Below are 22,193 nucleotides of genomic sequence, written 5' to 3'. Positions count from 1 at the left end.
ATATCATCACGCACCGGCTGCAGTTAATACTGTTATCGTAATGGTATCATGATTCGTGTAAAAGAATGAGTTGACATTGTAATAATCTTGAAATTTATAAGTAGAAGCTTCATGCACGTCGTACCGGGTGCAAACATCTAGTAAAACAAGACCTATTTGGGCCACTCCTGCAAGGTAGACCCAAATAACAGCTCCCTTGAGCAGTGTCCTGTCCCTAGGGAATGAGATGTAATAGACATCTTAGGATAAATGTTAAGAAACAAAGACAAAGATGGAAGGAAAGCCTACAAGCTTGGCCCGTTAAAATCCCAAACAGTAACAAGTCGAAAACAACGCCAAATAACTAACAACACTCTCAGTGAATGATGCCTCTCTCAAAGGTGCTTGGGTGACAAACTATCGCAGGACTTATAGCTTGAGCTTAAAATTCAAAAGGGTCAGGATACGGAATAAACTATAAACAAGAAGTGACGTGCTTTGGAATGACATAACTGGATTTGATTTGAAGGGAGATAGTAGATGGTATGGCTGAGGCTATATCCATGCCACTGGCAGGAAGGATTTATATACGCCCGGCAGAAATCTGATGATTCTAAAAAGTCAATGATTGAAACTCTGAAAATTCGGCGACGTTCTCACACTCCTCATCAACACTAAATGCGTATATTGTTTCCGGTTGTCCGAGTTGCTGATGCTGCATTCTCCAACAGATGTTTTCAAACCGTGACGAAGAACAACTAGCTCACTTGCCTGAATACTGTGGTTTGCTGCGGCAACAATCAAATCTTGGGTTCTGGAGCTTTGGAGTGAGAACCATCAAGCTCCAGAGACTTCTGTATAAAAAGATGTTGATGATCAGAACTTCTTGATGCAGGATACAACAACCATCCAAGCGAGAGTGAATATCTTAGTGTGACAGACAGCTTATAGGATCAAGTCGTTCGATATTAGTGGTCTTGATCGGGTCCCGTACTTCTGGAAAACACGTCAGATACGTATAGTATGATCGCGATATGTAATTCTGGATACTGACCATCGAGCAAAACGCCTCGCAGAAACGGTTTTGCCCTCATATGCCTAAGCTCTTTCTTTTCGTCGAGTCTTATACCCCTTGCGCTTGGAGAGATCGTGCTAAACCATCCTCGTAAAGGACCTGTGACAAATGAATTTCTCATCGGCGTTGATATTCACATTAATTCAGAGAGAGGAATTATGACTGGTTCTGGTCGTGATCTTATTTGAAGAATTCGAAAACGAGCGAATTTCTGATGAATAATGAACAACCTGGGTTGAGGATGTGTCAGGTTAGAGTCGATGCCAGCATGGGCATCGATAATCGAGAGGAGAACTGTGCCGCTCAAGTCAGAAATAGCGAGTATGAAATGGTACGAGGACCGGTAAGTGGATGAGCGTAAGCGACGAGAAAATTGTTTATGTTATGGAGCAGAAGCAAAATGTAAGTTTCTTCAACCAGCCTTGTGTCAGCATTCACTCTAATTCGTCATGTAACATTGATTACCCACCGCGTTCCTTCCGTTTGGTATCCGTTTTGTAAGCAGCATAAATCTCAGTTAATAAACGGATATTAGATACCCTTGAATAACGTTTCTCATCGAGCCTTGGACCTTCCTGGGCACAAGTGCTTCCATACATCAGCTGGTCACCTATTAGTAGGTCAACATATTAACCCAACGCAAAACAGATTCACTCACCAGCTGAGAACTTCTGGCGCTTTCACAAAAGCCACTTTCTCTTATTCAAACCCTAACCTCAACTTCATTGTCTATCGCCATGACATACATATCCTGACTGGAATCGACCATCGTAGATTCCACGCGGGGATGAACAGCACTCAGACTCGGGCCCTCCCCAACAAAAGACACTTCGATCATTCTGATTCCGCGCCAGATTCGGTATTAAGGGAATCGATCTATTCGCTCCTAACGTGGCATCTTTAATTATGCTGTATATTCGTCGAGACCTCTTCTCGTCCGCCAATCGACAGGATAACCTAGTTGCAAATCAATTACCTACAGCTCACGACTTGGGTAAGAGCCAGAGGGTGATATTGATGGCCTTGCCATCCGTGTGTAGTCTTAACGACGTAGAAGCGTGGTGAGCACCACTAACACTCCCGGATAAATGAGGGCTCGTACCTGATTTGGTGAGGACGACCGCGAAAGATTGGGCGTCAGCATCGACAAAACTCCAGGAGTTCAATATCTTTGAGGGAGACATCAATATCCGAGGGCTGCAGGAACAATAAGCAACTGATACAACATAGAAGCTTGAAATTCCTACTTATGTCATCGGAGGGTTGGCACGATATAACGATGGAGAGAATTCCAATGGATTGCAGCGTCAGTGATATTGACGTTAACGGTTAAGCAAAGCCCGGAGTGTTCGGCAGTGGTCGAAGCGGGATGGAGAACCGTTCGGCCAAGGTAGCCTCTTTAATTGACGACTACACTACCATAACTTCGGGGTCTTGTAGACACTGCTGCCAAGAACCGACGAGCACCTGTCTCTGGTGTTTGAAGCATCTGATAAACGTTGGAAGAGAAGGAGATAGCGTGGTTTGAAACCGGTACATACAGGGATTGTGAGAGGAAGTCCAACCAGATGATCCGCTCTCGCGAGTCACATGTGACACCATGAGCCGTGCGAGTCGGAGACGTGGTTAATATCGCGGGCTCGAACCCGTTCGAACTTGATCCAGTTCAGAATCTTTGTCCTTACCGCTTCTGCAAAACAACAGTCGACCACACTCTTCGTCTCGGACGCAACATCTGCTCAACCTATCTACGACGACGCCATTCGTTTGAAATTCAAGCTCTCTTCTCTTCTCTCCCCTACTATCTTCCCTGGGTTGATCAATCGATCACTGAACGCACCAGTCGTTGAACACGTTGCGTTAATTGCTCAAACATACGCCAGGTATTCAATCACATGGCACAGAGCGTCTCGGGCTGCATTGTCTGTGTCACTGGCTTCCCCCTCGGCATTGGCTCGTCAAAAGCTATTATGAGGCGACCCAAGCCATCGCAGAAAGTGCTTGTGAAATCGACGCCGTGACTCTCATAGAAGCTCTCAAGTATGCCCTGCAAAACAGTCGCTTATATGAATGGAAAATCGAAAGAAAGCCTTTGGCTGCGCCCGAAAATCTGACAATGCCAAACTGATGTTTCTTGAGCGTCTCGGAACACACGGCGGCTCACGCACACACCCTCGTTAGCTCTAATTACGCTTGCCGATGCCGAAACATTTCCGGATCGAGTGGTTCGCAACTCATTCATGGTCTGGCTACCCATGGATGCTAGTTTCTTCTGTTCTCGTTCTCGTTCTCTCGCCACCCTACCCTTCATCTAAATATGTTCCATCATCTCATCATACCTCACCCTGCACGATCCATCTATATCCCTGGTCTTCTTGCGATCCTCTACAAAAACGCCCCATCTGTTTTCCTCTCCGAAATATATTCCTCGAGACAGAGTCTCTGATCCCTTATCTACTTTCCCGTACTGATTCTCTCAAACATTTCTGTTGTGACCCATAGCAAGCTGCGTTATCTATATCTGGACTATGAGATTGATCAATGATAATGAGACGAATTCAGCTAAATTACAGGTGATTGGAAAACGTCCTATACCTCGCTCGGTAGTGGAAAGATGCTTTACCTCGACTGTCGTACGATCTATGAAGTGTGTATGGGGAAATGGGTGAGTGTACTTGGTCAATATTTCTGTTTATGTCTTTCCGGAAGTCACAATATGGGTCGAAAATTGAAGCCACGATGCCAGACGAGTGGGCGGCCTGACTTCTTATGAGCTTCAGCAAAAATGAGCTGAAAGGCATGGCAGTGCGTGCTTATGAAGCTGACGTTTTGGGGAGGAATGGACTGGATATTGTAGATGAAAGGGATCGAGTCTCTGGGGCGGGGTGGCCGCGGTGGCGAAGAGTGTGTGAGGCCAACTCGATGTCGCTCTACTCCGCCGCTCGTGCCTCTCCCGGTATTAGACCTCCCTTAAGAATAAAACACTTGAAATTTAGAAGTCAGTAATAGGTAACTTTACAACGGAATAAATCAATATACGTAGTAATACATTTTAAGCGCGTGCTAATCTAAAGTACATTGCGAGTAGTATTATGAATTAAAACGATCCGAACCAAACCGCGGTACAAGTTTCCTCCCTCATCCGATTCCCTTCCAGGGCAAATCAACCTCTATCTTTTTCGTTATGATGTTCATATACTACTAAAGATTTTACGACTGTGCCGGCGTACTATCGGTAAAACTTCGGCCCCTAGTTCGCAGTTGAAAATCGTTCTCGAGTCCTTGACCCGAAACCTCCACAAACTCGAAAGATTCCACGGCATTCCTTCCGTTGGCAATGGTTGCCCTGTTGTTGAGCAGTACTAGCATAGAGTTGCTGTATACTTTGCTCATCATAAGACCGGGCAGCATGTAGCTTTCAAATGAGCCAGTCACAATCAGGGCTGTATAAACCACCATTAACATAACTGATGAAAAATCAGTAAATCAATTGAACATTTTAGGGTATTCTAGGCACTTCACTTGTTATCATTCCCGTCTCGACAACAATCTGTATAACTTTGGTGATATGTGAACGTGTCTGATTTCTGATTGTTCTTTGGCGATGCCTGATCAGCTAATATAAAATAACTGTTTGAGCAAGCACTCTGACAAACTTGCAATTGAAGCGTATAAACTCTAACTGACAAAAGTGACCATGGAAACGGTGATGGTCAGGTCGCACATAATGTTAAATGGGCCCCATAACTTAATCGACTCATTAACAACATTGTCATCTGACCAAGTGAGATTTTAGAACATACGAATTCAAAATAATTGGTATGGCATACTTGTTGGTGCCCGGGATCAATGTCGGACTGCAAATCCAAATATATAGCAACTGAGATAAGTGGTGCGGAACAAATGGCACCAAGTATGCCGCTAGCGAGTTGAGCCAGTGTCATCTGTTCAGCTATTATCGACTCCAAATTTTCTCGCAGACTTCGGCCAATGAGACTCACACATATAATTATGATTGTAAGCAAGCGACTCTTGAAAAATAAATATATCCTGTATGCATATAACGACTGGATAACAACCGCCACTAACAGAAGATTGTCGGTCAAAACCTTCCCACACAAAAAATTCGAGGTAAAAGTGATTTCGCACCGGCCGCAGTTAATGTTGTTATCGTGATGTAAAAGTGATCCCCATGGAAATACACCCCTTCGTCCACGACCTGAATTTGGTTCCAAGCTTGCCGCCACTGGTCATCCCAGGTGTAAAAATCTAGTAAAACAACACCTGTCTGGGCCACACCTGCAAGGTAGACCCAAACAACAGCTATCTTGAGCAGCATCCTGTCCCTAGGGAATGAGATGTAATAGACATCTTAGGATTATTGTTGAGAAATCAAGACAAGGATGGAAGGAAAGCCTACAAGCTTGGGCCGTTAAAATCCCGAACAATAACAAGTCGAAAACAACGCCGAAGAACTAACAACACTGTTAGTGAATGATGTCTCTCTTAAAGGTGCTCGGGTGACAAACTAGTGCTGGGTTCATGACTTTGTAAGCGTCAGGAACGGGAAATGGCGTGCTTTGAATTGACATATCGAATTTGAAAAGGAGGTCGTAGGCGATATCAAAGCTGAAACTACGTTTCATGCCAGGAAGGATTTATATATGCCCTGATAGAATCTGATATTTTAAAAAAGTCAATGATTGCAACAAAGTTCTGGCGACCATCTCACAATCCTCATCATCACTAAATCGGTGTACTTCAATCCAGTTATCTGAGTTATAATTGCCGATGCTGCAATCTTTGACACGTGTTTCAAAACGAAGGATAACTGGCTCACTTACCAATGCATCGCCTTTGGCGTGAGCATAGCGGTTTAACTGCTCCACAACAATCATATCTTGGGTTCTAAAGCAGGACCATCAAGCTCGGGAAGATTTCTGCAATGATAACATGATGCTGATGGTAAGGCTGTTCGATCTCTCAGAATGTCCAGGCGTTCGGAATTGTCGAAGGTGTGTTTTAAATGGTTTCTCTTGGCTTCGTCGACTTCGTAATACGGGATTTCATAGTCAGATGCGAGACCACGTAAACCACAGGGAGAATGAACATCTTCGTGTTAGTGACAATTTACAAGATCATAATATTTGATATCGATAATCTTTACTGATTCCCGGTTGCTTCTAGAACACACGTAGTAAGATATACGGGTTCGTGATACGTGATTTTGGACATACTAGACTACTATGGGGCCAACCGTCAGGGTTTGAGTTGCTGGAAACATCGGCATCGATAATCGGGTGGAAAGCTGTGCCATTCACGTCGCAAGTAGTGAGTATGGAAAAGTATGACTGGATGAGAGAAACAACTTACTTGATGAATCGGCTTTCAAATCGTCTGAATCCTGCAGAGGTTGCGGGAAAACTGGCATATTTTCGTTTTTGATTGGTCAATGAAGTCAAGGAGGGTGTCATCGCGATCGGATCATCGGCTAGAATGGATTATTTAGTGAATAAGTGAAAGGAATTTGGAAATTACACATACCGGTAGAATTCGGTGTATTCTTGATTGTGGTGGCCCGTCCGGGCGCAAAGGGAAAGAGGTGTAGGATTTTATCCTCCGACACGGTCAGTAACCAATAATATTCTTTCCCAGCTATCCAGACTCAAACCTCAACTTCATCGCCCGGCTCCATGACACAAATATCCTGGCCAGAATCGTCTTTCATGGATTCCACCCGATGAGTAGTGGTTTCGGTTTCAGCACAGATTGACGGAAACTTTGAGCAAAGCCTAGACGTGGTCCAGTCTTTCGATAGATGTTGAATCGTGCAGTATTCTTCGGCCAAGCCAGTCTGTCCGGTTGATGTCTACACGAGCTGTGACAATCGACGACTTTTCTGCGGCATTCAAGGTTTCCAACAGGTACCGATTACGTGTGTTGACTGAGTCGCGAAGCAAACCCATGCAGAATTTCTCGGAGAAGCGATGAGGAAGAGGTTCAGTACAAGCCTTGCGTGGTCGACGCTCTGGGCTTGAGTAGAGTTGAAACAAGAATAAGGTGGCGGAGGCGGGGATAAGTCGTTTTGATCGCACAACCGGGGTTCGAACTTGATCCAGTCCGAACCTTTGTTGGCTAAACCCTCCTCACCTCAAACGCAACCTCTGGTCCGATAGACACTGATAGACAGGCCGTACGACGAGGCCATGCCTTTGAGATCCAAGGTCTCTTCTCCCTTCTCTGGCCTGTCATCAATCGATCGCTGAACGCACCAACTTCTGGACACGTTGCGTTAATGGCTCAAACGTATGCTAGGTGTTCAATCGCATGGCCCAGAGCAACTCGGATGCATCTCTGCTACGTCATTGGCTTCCTCCTTGGTGCCAGCTCGCCCAAAGCCATTACGACGCGACTCAAGTCATCGCAGACTGTCCTCTTGGAATCGACATCGTGATTCTCTTGGGTGCTCTCAAGACTTTCGATTCTGCCGCCATCTATATTGAAATCCACTCTACCATCCAGGCATCCCGTCCATATCCCGTCAGAGTCACCATCGAAGCCTCCTTCCTCACTGCCCTGCAGAACAGTCGCTTATACGGATGTCAGCGTCTCGGAATGCATGTCCCCTCTCATTCACCACGTTATCTCGCCGATGCAAAATCACCCTTTCCAGATTGGGTGCGCCGCAACTCATCCACGGTCAGGCTACCCAATTAGCTTCTGACTTCTCTCTCCCTTTCGCTTACTACCCTTCATCTAAATACTTTCCTATACATCATCCTGCACAATCTATCAAAATTTATCTGACTCTCTGATATCGTTTCCTCTGATCTTGTTACGACCCTCCACAAAAGCGCCCCATATGTTTTCCTCTCCGAACTATACTCCTCGGGGCTGAGTCGCTAATTGCTATCTACCTAGCTCATCATTTTCCCCACTAAATCGCCATTTAGGATAAACCTTTTCACTTTCAGCAGACCAGCACGGATTCGATTCTTGTGTGTGTACTCTCCCTCTTTCGCGACCCAGTATCCTTGGTCAATGTTCCTGCCTGGCGAAAAATCATGTCGTTCCAGAAGTCACAGTCCGAGTCGAAAGTTGAAGCCGCGACGCCAGGCGAGTGGGCGGTTTTTGCCGAGCTTCAGCGAAATGGTAAAGGCACGGGAGTGCGTGCTTCTGAAGCTGATGTTGGGAGGGAGGGCTGAATGCTATAGATGAGAGAGGCTCCATCCCTCCTGGCATAGACATTCCATCACGAAACAAAAAACACTAGAAAAGCCAGATTTTATGTACGCCGTTAAAACCATTCACGATTTTGTTTTTTTTGGTTTGTTACCTCGCAACGGAATAAAGAAAATATACGTAGTCATACATTTCAAGCACATATAAGCGTTAGAACACATTGTGCGCAGTCTAATCATGAAGTCATCATTCCCAGTCCCCTTTTTTACCAATTGCGTTACAAAGTCAGTGAATTATGGTATCTCTATCTTATTCCTCGCACTCAAACCCTACTAGGCATTGGGTGCCGGCGTATTATTAATCGGTAGTATTTCCGCCCCTAGTTCGCAATCGGGTATCACCCTCAAGGTCTCGTCCTGAGACTTCTACAAACTCGAAAGATTCCACAGTATTCCGTCCATTGACAATGGTCGCCCTATTGTTGAGCAGTACTAGCATCGAGTTGCTGTATATCTTGCTCATCATAAGACCTGGTAATGAATGCCACGAGATCGAACCCAGGCTGGGAGGAGTCCAGTCCAAACTCGACTTAATCCAGAGGCAATTCAAGACCGTATAAGCAACGATTGAAATTGCTAAGAAAAGAATAACTAAATTAGTCAAGGACACCAGTTGGACGAACATACTATTCACCTGTTGCCATTCCTGTTTCAACAACTAGTTGTATAATCTTTGTGATATGTGAACGCGTCTGATGTATCATCGTTCTTTTGCGATGCTTGACAAGCTATCAAGATACCCGTTTGAGAAAGAACTCTGAGAATTATCAAAACTTCCACTGACGAAAGTCACCATGCAGACAGTGATGGTCAGGTCACAGGTAATGTTAATGGGACCCCACATCTGAAGACTGCTTAACGACTTGTAATTTTTGACCGCTGGTACATACCCAATTGAATCCGACATTGCATACATGATGAAAATAGAATTGAGCCTCCTCCGTAACATTAAATCCAAAAGCGGGGTGAGAAAACGATTCGAAGAATCCTTGTGTCGTTTCCCAGTAGCAAACGGCACCAAGTATGCCACTAGCAAGTTGACCTAGCGACATCTGTTTAATATTTATCATTTCCTCGGAGTCTCAATCAGAATTTGACAGCCTCCAGTGACCTACACACAGTATCACAATTCCAAGCCAGCGTTTCTTTGAAATTAAGTATATTCTATGCGCATACAATGATTGAATGACCACTGCCACTGGATATAAGGATATGTCAACTAAGAATATGTTGCTCTGGCTCAAACTTTCAAAAGGCATCACATACCGGACGCAGTTAATGCTGTAATTGAAAGCCATAAATGATCATGGCTGCCGAGAAAGATGATAATGATGGAATCATCTTCATGAAATATCCTGTTTAGTAGCTGCGAGTTTTGGAGATCGAGTAAAGCCACACTTGTTTGGGCCGCTCCGGCAAGATAGACCCAAACAACGGCTATTTTGAGTAGTACCCTGTCCCCAGGGAACGAAATGTAATATATATCTGAAAATAAAGAATTATCGAATGGAATGAAATACGGTGACAGAAGGAATGGTTACAAGTTTGGGCTGTTAAGATTCCAAAGAGTAACAGGTCAAAGATGACGCCAAAGAACTAACGCCGACTCTGTTAGTAAACAGATTTCTTGAAGCTGTTGAGTGACATACTAGTGCTGGAGTATCCCGGCGATTGACATCTTGAAGAGTCACGCTCTCTCAGGAGTCAGGAATAAACTATGAAGGAGCGGTGACATGCCTCCATGCGGTATCCTCATTTTGGATTTGATAGGGAGATAGTGGTATCAATGAGGAAAATTAAGCCACATTCTGTATCAGAGGGATTTATATATGCCACAGGTCAAAATCTGATATTTGTTTTTAAAAAAAGTCAGTGATTCCAACGATCAAGCGAAGTCTCGGGAACCTTCTTACATTCCTCAACATGATGGCGACGATGATGGCAATGATAATGGAGCTGCTCATGCTTCAGTTATATCCATTGTCTCCATCAAATTTGTAATGCAGAATCACGGAGGGAGTGAGTGTCTTCTTGTTATGCAGTCCTTGATACAAGCCTCCTGTTGCGCTAAGCGTCGCCTAAACACATTTTCGCCCTCTTACTCTATCGCTTACAATCTGGTGATTGTACACATCATCCCTAACCGACTGATAAGTGCTATGCAGCGAACCAGTTTCTCGCCGGTGGTGGATCTTTCAAATCAAATCAGAGAGAAAAAGTGTTCGGTTTTAGGTCATCGCCTTGTTGCCTTGTGATCAGCTTGTGATGAACAGAAGTCAGGTACGGCCTAACAGTTTTAGGAATGCAGACCACATGAATTCTATTCTTTTTGCGAATACATGTGGCTGCTTACCGCGGCATGTCCCGTCCTTCGCGCATCTGAATCTATATGAGCGCTGTGACTGTTTCCATTGAATTGATCGCCTCACGTCCCGATTTGAACATCATAACTGTGAAATTGACGAACCGAGGTTGAAGGAAGCTAGGATGAAACTCTAGTCCATGATCCAGGTGACTTACTATCCTGCCATCATAGAATTTATGACATTGGTTGAGCTTCGGTTGGCGATCGAACTATTGAAGAGTTCAAAATGGAGCGGAATTCTGATATATGATGGATGGAACCTAAATTGAGGATGTCGAGGTCAATATTAATGCGAACATGGACATCAGCCGGCACCACATCTCATTCAAGGTTCCTGGCAACCACTCCAATCATTCAATCAATCTTCGTCGGAGCCTCGAAATCCCGCTTGCACTAGATACGGACCTTCATTACGGATTGAATGAGGAGAGCCGCCAAAGGGCAACGATATTGCGTCCCAACAAAGACATAATCATGTTCGATTTAAAATGATCGATCCTGGGCTGACCCCCGCGCGCAGTCCTGATGCACTGATGGCTCAGAAGCGGAATGAGCATCACTAACACTCCTCGATGAATGACGGTCGTACCTGGATGGTGAGGAAAACAACACGAGATTTGGCGCCATGAGTCTAGGAGTCCAATATTCTTGAGGGGATGTCGATATCGAGACGTTGCAGTAGGAGCATTGTACGACGAAGGATGGAGAGGAGTAGAATAGCTCCCAGCACCAGCAAATAATAACAGATACATGAGAAAATTCCGGACATTGTCCAGTCCTTCGATAGCGGTCAGGTCGTTTGGCCAAGGGAGTCTCTCCGATGAACGTCTACGCCACAAAGGAGACTATGCTTCGAGATCGCGCTGTCATTGGTGCAGAGAACCAACGAAGATTTGCCTGAGGCCCAAAAGACGCTAGAAAAATATCGCGTGCTGAACGTGTCGTGACGTACAGCAGGCTCAAGTAGGCATAGAAGGGACGAAGATTCCGATGGATGATGTATAGAACCTAGACATGGAGATCAGTAAACGAAATGAGGGACGTGCCGTTCATAAATAGCGAGTATGGACAAGTATGAGGACTGGTAAGTGGATGAGCGCCAGCGACGACGACCGTTTTTTCATGGATTGGCTTCTGTTATCCCGCCTAGATCACGGGAGGTTCAGCAAATTTTTGTTTTTGATTGGGTAACGGAGCGCGTCGTCCCGAATGAATAAAGCGAATTACTTAATGAGGATTTGAGGAACACCTATACACACATGTGGATGGTATCCATCAGTGTGAAGCTCGGTGCCGGCTCGGTGTATGGACCAGTTTCTTTCCGTAACAGCTACATTCCACAGACAGCTCTGAGTTCTGGGCTAAACACAATATACGTCTCGCTAACGAGAATAGGACACTGGGCGAGTGATGAGGAAAAGACGTCTCTAATACGGTTTCTTCTTGACAGGCCTTGGGTCTTCCTGGAGTGGAAGTCCTAAGTTCTATACATTAGGTGGTCGCCAACTAGATTAATAGAATGACCGAATACGAAAAACCGATTCACTCACCAGTTGTGGACTTCATGCGCTTGAGTAAAAGTAGAAAGTTACCTTGAATCTCGATGTTAAATCATTCGAAATCTAGAATGCGAAGTGTATGTCTGTTTTCTAGAGATATAATTCGGCATATGCCAGGCCATGTCTGAATGCAAAGGAAGAGAAGAGTATGGCTTTGCTCTGCGATACGGTCAGTAACCGATTACAAGAGATTATAATTTTCCAAACCTCAACTTCATTGTCCACCTCCACTAAACAGCCAGCACCAACCTTCACAGATACATCCCAAGGAGAAATACAACTCGAGCCAATTCCGAATACTTCAATTATTCGATGATTGTCGGAGCTTCAAAGCGCTTGCACTAGGTACGGACCCTCGTCACGAATTATAGTCCAGATGATTTGACGACGTTGGATGACTTGTGGATATTTGAAGGAGTGGAAGCACCAAAGAACAATGATATCGCGTCCGTAAGAATACATGGCCAGATCAAGGATAAAATTTATCCACCCATCTGCTCCGACCACGCCGTCTTGGACTACGTTTAACAATTTACGCCCAGCCCACGGGGTATTTGTCGAGAAGTCTTGCGGTCGGCGGGTCGACAGGATGTCCTAGCCACGAAGAGCGACTGCTTACTACTCAGAACTTGGAGAAGAGCTAGAGTGTGATATTCATGTTGGCTACTCGCGTGCGGTCCTGATGGTTCACGTTTAGGAGCGGAATGAGCGTCACTGACACTCCACAATGAATGACGGTCGTACCTGGTTGGTGTGAGTGACAGCGACAGCACGAGATTTGGCGCCACGAGTCCAGGAGTCCACCATTCTTGAGGGAGATGTCGATATCCGGACTTTGCAGCAGAAAACAGATGCTGATTCCATATGCTGAAGGTGTCGCGCAACAAGTTCATATAGGGACAAGGATGAGAATTTGTGCAAGCCCCTCGGATGGTTGAAGGTAAAGTTTAAACGCCGAAACCGAAGATAGGAAACAGACAAGTATCCATTCGCCGGCAACTCGATGGCTGATTTGACCGGCCAAGGGTTCAGAATATTTGTCCTTATTTGTTGCCCAGACGGCTCAAATTCAAATGTCGGTCAGGCCACCGGTCGTTGCATTGCACCCCTTCTAGGCTTCTTCCCGCTCGATGCAGGCTCTTTAAAACCCAAAGCTTACGAGACAACTCAAACCAAGCCATTGCAGGCGACATTCTGCCAGTGGAAATCGTGATTTCCTTGAAAGCTCTCGAATCTTTCCGATTTTGCGCCATACATACCGCCGTCTACAGAATACTTTACCGTCCAAACCTCCCATCGTCAAAATATCATCGAAACCGCTTTCCTCACTGTCGGGGAGAAGATCGCTGCAGAAGCCGGTGCGGCATTTGTGAAAACGTGTACTGACTTTCAGGGCAATGCGAGCTGGAGAACAGTCGCTTATATGACTGATCATGAATAGACAACAGATCGGATGCGCTCGAGACGAATAATCCCCATTTCTTACTACCACTCTCTCCCCCCGCCGGAATCAGACACGACTAGCGAGCACAATTACGCATGCAAGTTTCCGTTCAAGATGTCATGGCCTTTTATAAGATTTTAATAGACTACATGCGCACGGTAGGCGTTCCAATTTTCCAAAATCTGAACCGTTATTCAGGCACTGGCCGACTTACCCTTCATCTAAAGTGTGTTCAGAGGTACCTGGCGCAAGTGTGAAGCAATCGTCTGGGGGGGGGGTTGGATAGATAAGAAGGATGGAGACTCTGGAATATGGCGATGAAGAGAGAGTTGTGAGCCCAACTTGACCTCTCTATGCCGCCGCTCCTACCTCTTCCGGTATTCAATTCCCGTTTCTGTCTTTCGACGAAAAAAAACTTAAAATTCATAAGTCAGAGATAGATGCCTTGGAATAAGTATCTATTGTATGAGAGTCTCCCCAAGCCAGATTTCGAGGGCACGCCGCCAAAAACATTTATAATTTGTTTTTGGGTTTATGACTGAATGAAGAAAATATACGTAGTAGTAGTAACTTTCAAGCACATGTTAACGTTGGAACAACATTACGAGTTAAAACAAATCTGAACCGAAACACATTCCAAGTTTCCCCTCTCACCCGATTGCGTTACGGAGCGAATAAACCTCTATCCTCATGATCTTCATACCCCACTACAGTTTTACGACTGTGCCGGCGTAGTATCATTAGAATTTCGGCCCCTAGTTCGTAGTTGAAAATCGTTTTCGAGTCCTCGGCCCGAAACCTCTACAAACTCGAAAGATTCCACGGCATTCCTTCCTTTGTCAATGGTTGCCCTGTTGTTGAGCAGTACTAGCATTGAGTTGCTGTATAGCTTGCTCGTCATAAGCCCCGGCAATAAATACCACTGCGTGGATTTAATTGTAGCCGGAACCGCGAAGATTATGACTGCGTAAACAACCATCGAAATAGCTAAAAGAAGAATAAGTTAATTGAAGACTTTAAGATATTCGAAACGCTGCACTTGTTGCCATTCCCGTCTCAACAACAATTTGTACAACTTTTGTGATATGTGAACGTGTCTGATTTCTGATTGTTCTTCTGCGATGCCGGATGAGCTATTAAAATAACTGTTTTAGCGAGCAACTCTTACAACTTGAAGCATATAAACTTCCACTCACAAAAGTGACCATGGAAACGGTGATGGTCAGGTCACAACCAATGTTTATTGGGCTCCATACTACCTGGCCCCAGAACTTAATCGACTCATTAATGGCATTGGTATCCAACCAGTGAAATTTTAGTACGTGCCCAATTATATCCGATATCACATAAATGTGTCCCGTCGTATAACAGAAGAAAATCCGAATCTGCGGTAAGTGCCAGTGGTGGGTTACAAGCAGCCCCAAATATGCCGCTAGCGAGTTGACCCAGTGACATCTGTTCAACTATCATCCGTTCCAAGCTGACCCAGGACTCGGTCAGTTACTCACACATATAATCATAATTGCAAGCCAGCGTTTCTTCGAAATTAAGTAAATCCTGTATGCATACAATGACTGGATAACAACCGCCACTAGTAAACGATTGTCAGCCAAAATCTTATCACTCATGATCATTTTCGAGGTAAAAGTTATCTCGCACCGGCTACAGTTAATGTCGTTATCGAGATGGAAAAATAATTGTTCTGGAAAGACACCTCTATAGTCTCCCCGGTATAATCCTGGTATGAAGTTTTATACCAGGTGCCCCAGGTGTGGAAATCTTGTAAAACAAGACCCGTTTGGGCCGTTCCTGCAAGGTAGACCCAAACAACGGCTGTCTTGAGCAGTATCTTATCATTAGGGAATGAAATCCAATAGACGTCTTGAGATAAAAAATGAGAAACGAAAGGCAGGGATGGAAGGAATTCCTACAAGCTTGGGTCGTCAAAATCCCGAACAATAACAAGTCGAAAACGAGGCCGAAGAACTAACAACATTCTTAGTGAATGACAACTTCCTCAAAGGTGCTCCGATGACAAACTAGTGCTTGATCCACAACTTGAAAAATGTCAGGAATATACGGAGACTATCACCGAGAAGTGACGTGCCTTCAGATGACATATTGGATTTGAAAAGGAGATAGCAGCTCAAGGGGTATCGTTCAGGCTACATCCCATGCTCGGAAGGATTTATATATGCCCTGACAGAATCTGATTTTTTAAAAAAGTCAATGATTGCAACAAAATCTCAGCGGCCTTCTCACACTCCACATCATCACTAAATCCGCATACTTCGATCCAGTTATCCGAGTCGCTGATGCTGTAATCTTGAAAATGTGCCTCAAAATGAAGAATAACCGGCTCATTTAGCAATGCACCGCCTTTGACCTGTGTAGGTTCGCTGCGGCAACAACCATATCCCTGGGTTCTGGAGCTTTGGACTGAGAACCATCAAGCTCTGGAAGACTTCTGTCGGAAAACTAAATTTAGCCTGATCTGATTGGATCAGGTTGGGTAAGGGAGGGTCAGACAGCCAGCCGGATCCGTACAGATCAGACAAACGTAAATGGAACAGTCTGAGCACCCGAACAGATCAGACGGCACTCGAATAGATCAAACGGCACCCGAATAAGATCAGACGGCACTCGAATAGATCAGACTTGGATCAGACCTGCCTGATCAGAGCCTTGCCCCCTAATCAAGCCATATCCGGGTCACCGGATTAGGCAGATCGTGTTAGGGCGACTGTGACTGAGATGTCACAGGTCACACCTGAACTTAAGAACTATAGAGGAAAGTGACAAAAGTTATATTAGGCGTGAACCTAAGAGAACTCGACGGAGTCTTCTACAAGTTTCTACCTACTTTATATACCTAGACTATGGCGCACAGACCAACTACCCTAGGTAACTATTTATATATTGACATGGGAAAAGAAGTACGTATGGGAAAGTAACCTAATTATACATTTGACATGAGAAAAGAAGAGTGGAGTAAGAAGTAAGTAAACAAAAGTAAATTGATCATAAAAACGTCAACAATACCAAACAAACCATAAAAGTGTCCACAAGTACAAACAACTCCTAAACCGGTATTCTACTCACACAAACCATTGATGCCCGAAGTAGTTACCTAACAACGCATCACACGGACATAGTATGAAGAACCCGGATAGTTCCCAATACCGAGCCCCCCACGCTGACCACCTCTGTATTACCCACTCTTTATCCTCCTCCGCGTCCCACATTGCTAACGTCGTTCTCCCGCATTCCCTACACTGATGGCCCGATAGGCGCCAACCTACCGGCCTTGCTTCTCTCCCTATAGCCGCTGCCCTCCTCCGCCATTGTACTTGCTCCGCATGGTTTGGAGGTAGAAAAGAAAAGATAAGATCGATAAGCTCAATTGGTAAGTCTGTAGCTTGCGCCATTTTAGCAGTATGCCGATAGTTTAGCCTCCGTCGAACTGTAGCAGCAGAGGGAAATTATTATGTAATAAAATATGTGACAGATGTGACAGCGTGACGCTGTGACATTCTGGCAAGGTTCTAACAGTACCCCCTCCTTAAAGTCGGCTCCTCCGGAGACGACCCTTCAAGACCTCCATGTTCGCCAATTTCGTTCCAACTTCTTAAGATATTCGGCATCAAACTGTTTGTCATCCCATCCGAATAAAGTCTTGGCTGTAAATCGATTAGGTAGTTCCCTTTCTTGGAACCCGGTGTCACGTAGAACGTGCTGTATCCTATTGAGTTCCCCATAGAGTTGGTGGAATTCAGTAATCAATTCTTTGGCGTTAGCCAAGTTTTCCTCGGGTTCCCACGAGTCTGCTTCTGCCGTATACCCTTTCCATCGTACTAAGTACCGCTTCTTTCCGCGGAGCCATTTGGCGTTAAGGATTTTCTCCACTTCCCACTCCTGTTCTCCTTCTATTTCTACAGCCGGCGCCGGTCTACTTCCTTGTCCATCCACTTGTTCTCGATATAGTACTATTCGGCTGACGTTAACCACCGGATGAATCCGAATAGATCGGGGAAGATCTATTTCCACTGCGTTGGGGGAAATGATCTTTTTGATGGTATATGGTCCGATGAACTTCTCCGTAAGTTTCCGGGTAGGTCGTCCCTGGATTTGAAGGTCCCGGGTAGCCAATAGAACTTTATCCCCTACTTTGTACTTAACCGCTTCTCCTCTGCTTCTATCCGCATACCTCCGCATGTCGTCTTGTGCCTTTTTTAGGGCCGCTTGAGTTTCCTCGTGTTGAAGTTTCATGCGGTCCGCAAAGTCCGCTGCCGCCGGGTGATTGCCTTGTCGTCGAAGATCGAAGCCAGTTCTTGGATGTCTTCCCACGTTGACCATAAATGGAGTTTCCTTTGTTGATGATTGTTCTTTATTGTTATAGGAAAACTCTGCCGTTGCTAACCAATCAGGCCAATCAGTTTGTCTGTGATCAACAAATGATCGGAGGTATTGCTCTAGTTCTTGATTGGTTCGTTCGGTTTGGCCATCCGTCTGTGGGTGAAACACCGTAGATAACCTAGTGTCGATTCCCAACATTTTATTCAACTCCTTTGTAAAGTCTGCAGCAAATTGTGGTCCCCTGTCTGAGATCACCGTTTCTGGTAACCCGTGCAACTTCCATACATGATCCCTGAACAGTTTGGCTAGTCCTAGCGCTGATGTCGTTTCCATAGTTGGGATAAAGTGAGCCATTTTACTGAATCGATCACACACCACCAAAATTGAGTCCATTCCCTGTGATTCTGGTAATTTTACTATGAAGTCGACGGATACGTCGGCCCATGGTTTGGTGGGAATAGGGTTCGGCATCAATTTTCCTGCCGGCGGTGTTGGTCGATTCTTGTTTCGTTGGCATTGATCGCATCCTTCTACGTACTTCTGGACTTGCTTAGTGACGCCTGGCCACCAGTAATTGCGCGTCACCATTTCTACTGTCTTCCATTGTCCTCCGTGTCCAGCAATGGGGGTATCGTGATGTAGTCGAATGATTTTAGTCCTCAGCGTTTCGTCTTTCGGCACATAGACTTTTCCTTCTTTCAGTACCAATCCTTCTTCCAGCTTCCACTCGTCTCCCCTTAACGACTTTACTTTTGCCCGCTTCATCTCTTCCACCGCTTTTACCACGTCGTCTTCTTTTGCTTCTGATTTTCGGATTTCATCTAATATCTCTTCTTCCTCCGCATTGATTAGCATATGTCCTTCTTCCATTGCTCGAATTGCAAAATACTCTGGTTTCAACAAGGTCTGATCTTTGTTATCATCTTTTGTTCCTTGTTCAAAATCAGGTCTTCTGCTCAATGCGTCTGCCTTCCCCATTGTCTTTCCTGGGCGAAATTTTAACTCGAAATTGAATCTAGATAGATATAAAGCCCATCTGGCTTGTCGTCGGTTTAATTGTTGGGCTTTCGCGAAGTATTCTAGATTGCGATGATCCGTCCAAATTTCGAATTTATGTTTTGCCCCTTCCAGGAAGTGCCTCCATTCCTCTAAACATCGCATAATCCCCAACATCTCTCTATCATGAATATCATAATTTCGTTCCGTCTCCGTCATCGATTTGGAGATGTATGCGACTGGTCTCCACTTCCCATCTTCGCACTTCATTGACAACTCTCCACCTGTGGCATAGGCCGATGCGTCTGATTCCACCTTTAGTTCTTTATCCAGTTCTGGTGCTACTAGAATTGGATGTGATGTGAATTTTGTTTTTAGCGCACCAAAGGCTTCTTCTTCTTCATCTCCCCAACTCCATTTCTTGTCCTTTTTGGTTAATGCGTGTAGTGGTTTCGCAATACTGGCGAATTTTTCAATGAACCGTCGATAGTAATTTGCCAGTCCCAAGAATTTTTGTACATCTTTAACGCATTTTGGAGTCGGCCACTCTACTACGTCTTTCACCTTCCTTTCCTCCATCTTGATTCCGTTTCTCCCTATTATACATCCCAAAAACCCCATCTCACTTCGTTTCCATTCACATTTTTCTGGTTTTGCAAATAAGTCATTGTCCATCAACCTTTGCAACACTTCTTCCACCACCTTATCATGTTCTTCTTCGTCGTCTGTTCCTATCAAAATATCGTCAATGAATACAGCCACTTTTCCAGTATTTACTAAGTCCCTAAAAAGTTCGTTCATCATAGTCTGAAAAGTAGCAGGCGAATTTGTAAGTCCAAAAAACATAACAGTGGGTTCAAAGGCCCCCATGAAAGTAGTAAAGGCTGCCTTCCACTCGTCTCCTTCTTTTATCCTAATGTTATTATAACCCCAACGTAAATCTATCTTAGAGAATAATCGTTTACTACCCATAGTGTCTATAAGTTCAGAAATTAAAGGTAAAGGATAATTGTTCTTAATTGTCCAATCGTTCAAAAATCGATAGTCCTGTACCATCCGCTTCTTTCTGTCCTTCTTCGGCACAAAAAATACTGGTGAGGTTTGGGGAGATTTCGAAGGCCTAATATATCCCTTTCGGAGTTGGTCCTTGATGAATGCTTGGACTTCTTCTCTTTCGTTCGGCGACAAGGGGTATATTTTCCCTTTTTTGGGTTTGAAATCTTCCTTTAATTCGATAGCATGATCCCATGGTTTCCTAGTAGGCATTCTTTCTGATTCCTTTTGTTTGAATACTTTAAGGAACTTGTGGAACCGTCTTGGTACCACTTGCTCTACTGAGTCTATGCTTCGAATTTCTTCTTCTTCCGGCATCTCTTCTGTCATTCCTCTTACCCACATCTCTAGTTGTCCTTCTTCCTCTCTACTTCTATTTTTCCTTTGGGCGCTTATTCGTTTAGGACGTACCTGTCCAGCCCCCGCTTGTCCCGCGGTGACTGTCTTGCTGTTATCTTCTTCTAGACGTTCTGCCTTTTCCCCATTTAATCGGTCAGCCACGTCACCGGGTGATTGCGCCCACCCCTCAGCTTTCTCTTTGGGTTGTTGTGCCAACCCCTCAGCTCCACCATTAGCACGCCTGTTACGTGCCAATTCCCTGGCGAATGCCGCCTCGACTCCTAGTGCGATTCCTTCGATGATGTTCCTGGGAGTGGTGAATCTCCCTACTGCCTTGTTCACCCGTTCGTATCTTTCTTCCTCATCTCTGATTTCCTTTTGCTCCTCTTCATACGCTTCTATCTTGGCCATAGTTGGCCCTTCCTCTTCGTCATCACTTCCTTCATATGGCATTCCAAACTCGTCTAAGGCTATTTCCTCCATTGCTGGGCATTTGTGTTTGCTCAGTAAATGTTCCGACGTTTGGGTTCCACACTCCTCGCATCTATACTGCAACACCGTTCCCCAATTTGATTTCTTTGGGAAGGAAACTAATTTCCAACCTGCATATTGCTTGTGTGACATGTCAGGCTTTTCCCTCTTTTCTTCCTCTCGCGCTTCTTTCATCAACTGCCTTGTGGATTTCTTTGGTTCCTCCATCCTTCGTATTTCTTCTTGTTTTTCTTTTGCTTTTCCTTTATCTTTGTACCCACACCCGTCTGGGCACCTGGTCATCTTTACCTCTCCTTTCTCCCAATCAATTTCCGGATTGTGCATCTGTAACCAAGGCATTCCTAATATGACTTTATTTTTTCCTAGGCCGCATATCTCGAAATGTACTCTTTCTTTATGTCCTTTGTAGTACACGTTTGCCACTACTCGGTGAGTTACTGCCCCAGATGCATTGATCGTTCCATCAACGTTTTTGACCGGGATTGGTCTTTCTAAAGGTTCCAACTTGAACCCTTCTTCGTCCGCGAACGTCTTATCCATAAACATCCCCGTTGCTCCACTATCCAACAACGCCTGTACTCCTACTCCATCATGTGTGTCCAACTTCTCCACTCCCACGTTCAGTTTAATTTCCCTTAAAGGCCGAATTGTCCTTACGAGGAAATTCTCCTCTTGTACAGTGTCACAAACATTGATTTCGTTACATAGTACATCGAATTTGTTGTAGGAAGTCCAACGAGGAGGCTTGGCTTCCTTTACTCTTTTAAATTCTTCTGCTCTTCCTCGAACATCCTCTTCCAATAGTCCCGCTGCTCGTCCACATCTAACGTTCGCACATCTCGAGCCGGAGCCTTGCTCCAGCAGTTCTTGGCCATATGCCCCAATTTCCCACACTTGTAACATTTGATAGGACCTCGACTGGGCCCTGCTGCGGTGTCGACATCCATCGCGTTGGGATCTCGACGTTGAGGCTGAGGCCTCACGAAAGTGTTGTTTGGGGTGTGGGTTCGTATTTGGGGCTTCGCTTGCCCCCGCCGATAGTAGTCTTCCTCCGCCTTCGCCTGTCTCCACTGCCTATCCAACTTCATGCTCCTCTCGTACCAACTCCTGATGGTAGTTGGTGGGTTCTCTGATTCCATCAACGCCCTTCCTGATCCTTCCAGACAAACTTCTTTTGAATTCTTCGATGAGGGCTCGTCCCTCATATCCACTATCCCGAGCGATTCGCTGAACTCCTGCACATGCTCCTCCGCACTTTTACTTCCTTGCTCAATCAACCTCAACTTTCCTACTG

At 45.1% G+C, this 22,193-nt stretch overlaps 6 protein-coding genes across 6 annotated transcripts; 2 read left to right on the top strand and 4 right to left on the bottom strand.

Moving 5' to 3' along the window:
• Positions 1-2,220: 2,220 nt before the first annotated feature.
• AGABI2DRAFT_136591 (hypothetical protein) lies at positions 2,221-2,597 on the top strand. The gene is made up of 2 exons (XM_006461596.1): positions 2,221-2,251; positions 2,302-2,597. The coding sequence occupies exon 2, from the start codon at positions 2,424-2,426 to the stop codon at positions 2,580-2,582; it is 159 nt and encodes a 52-aa protein (XP_006461659.1). The 5' UTR covers positions 2,221-2,251; positions 2,302-2,423; the 3' UTR covers positions 2,583-2,597.
• Positions 2,598-6,313: 3,716 nt separating this feature from the next.
• On the bottom strand, positions 6,314-6,782 carry AGABI2DRAFT_118523 (hypothetical protein; the record flags this gene model as incomplete). The annotated part of the gene is made up of 4 exons (XM_006461595.1): positions 6,314-6,362; positions 6,428-6,545; positions 6,599-6,671; positions 6,726-6,782. 4 exons carry the CDS (start codon positions 6,780-6,782, stop codon positions 6,314-6,316), a joined length of 297 nt encoding a protein of 98 aa, XP_006461658.1.
• A 599-nt stretch (positions 6,783-7,381) lies between these two features.
• Positions 7,382-8,298, top strand: AGABI2DRAFT_118522 (hypothetical protein; the record flags this gene model as incomplete). The annotated part of the gene is made up of 3 exons (XM_006461594.1): positions 7,382-7,732; positions 8,008-8,220; positions 8,269-8,298. 3 exons carry the CDS (start codon positions 7,382-7,384, stop codon positions 8,296-8,298), a joined length of 594 nt encoding a protein of 197 aa, XP_006461657.1.
• A 271-nt stretch (positions 8,299-8,569) lies between these two features.
• Positions 8,570-9,204, bottom strand: AGABI2DRAFT_193065 (hypothetical protein). The gene is made up of 4 exons (XM_006461593.1): positions 9,186-9,204; positions 9,080-9,139; positions 8,930-9,023; positions 8,570-8,871 (listed from the first exon to the last, which is right to left on the bottom strand). Exons 2-4 carry the CDS (start codon positions 9,137-9,139, stop codon positions 8,594-8,596), a joined length of 432 nt encoding a protein of 143 aa, XP_006461656.1. The 5' UTR covers positions 9,186-9,204; the 3' UTR covers positions 8,570-8,593.
• Positions 9,205-12,309: 3,105 nt separating this feature from the next.
• On the bottom strand, positions 12,310-12,888 carry AGABI2DRAFT_193064 (hypothetical protein; the record flags this gene model as incomplete). Its single annotated transcript, XM_006461592.1, has 3 exons — positions 12,573-12,888; positions 12,427-12,518; positions 12,310-12,378 (listed from the first exon to the last, which is right to left on the bottom strand). Exons 1-3 carry the CDS (start codon positions 12,679-12,681, stop codon positions 12,310-12,312), a joined length of 270 nt encoding a protein of 89 aa, XP_006461655.1. The 5' UTR covers positions 12,682-12,888.
• A 7,527-nt stretch (positions 12,889-20,415) lies between these two features.
• On the bottom strand, positions 20,416-21,031 carry AGABI2DRAFT_143482 (hypothetical protein; the record flags this gene model as incomplete). Its single annotated transcript, XM_006461591.1, has 2 exons — positions 20,416-20,450; positions 20,476-21,031. The coding sequence occupies 2 exons, from the start codon at positions 21,029-21,031 to the stop codon at positions 20,416-20,418; spliced, it is 591 nt and encodes a 196-aa protein (XP_006461654.1).
• Between the last annotated feature and the right edge of the window lie 1,162 nt (positions 21,032-22,193).

This window comes from Agaricus bisporus, assembly GCF_000300575.1.
Source record: "Agaricus bisporus var. bisporus H97 unplaced genomic scaffold AGABI2scaffold_6, whole genome shotgun sequence".
Lineage (NCBI taxonomy): Eukaryota > Fungi > Basidiomycota > Agaricomycetes > Agaricales > Agaricaceae > Agaricus > Agaricus bisporus.
The sequence above is the reverse complement of the archived record's forward strand: the minus strand, read 5'-3'. Positions and strand labels throughout refer to the sequence as shown.

Coding starts and splice junctions, on each gene's coding strand:
- AGABI2DRAFT_136591 (XM_006461596.1), top strand. CDS start 2,424: ATGGAGAACCGTTCGGCCAAGGTAGCCTCTTTAATTGACGACTACACT.
- AGABI2DRAFT_193065 (XM_006461593.1), bottom strand. CDS start 9,139: ATGTGGGGTCCCATTAACATTACCTGTGACCTGACCATCACTGTCTGC. Junction 9,024..9,079: donor CTGTCTGCATGGTGACTTTC/GTCAGTGGAAGT, acceptor GTATCTTGATAG/CTTGTCAAGCATCGCAAAAG. Junction 8,872..8,929: donor TGAAACAGGAATGGCAACAG/GTGAATAGTATG, acceptor TTCTTTTCTTAG/CAATTTCAATCGTTGCTTAT.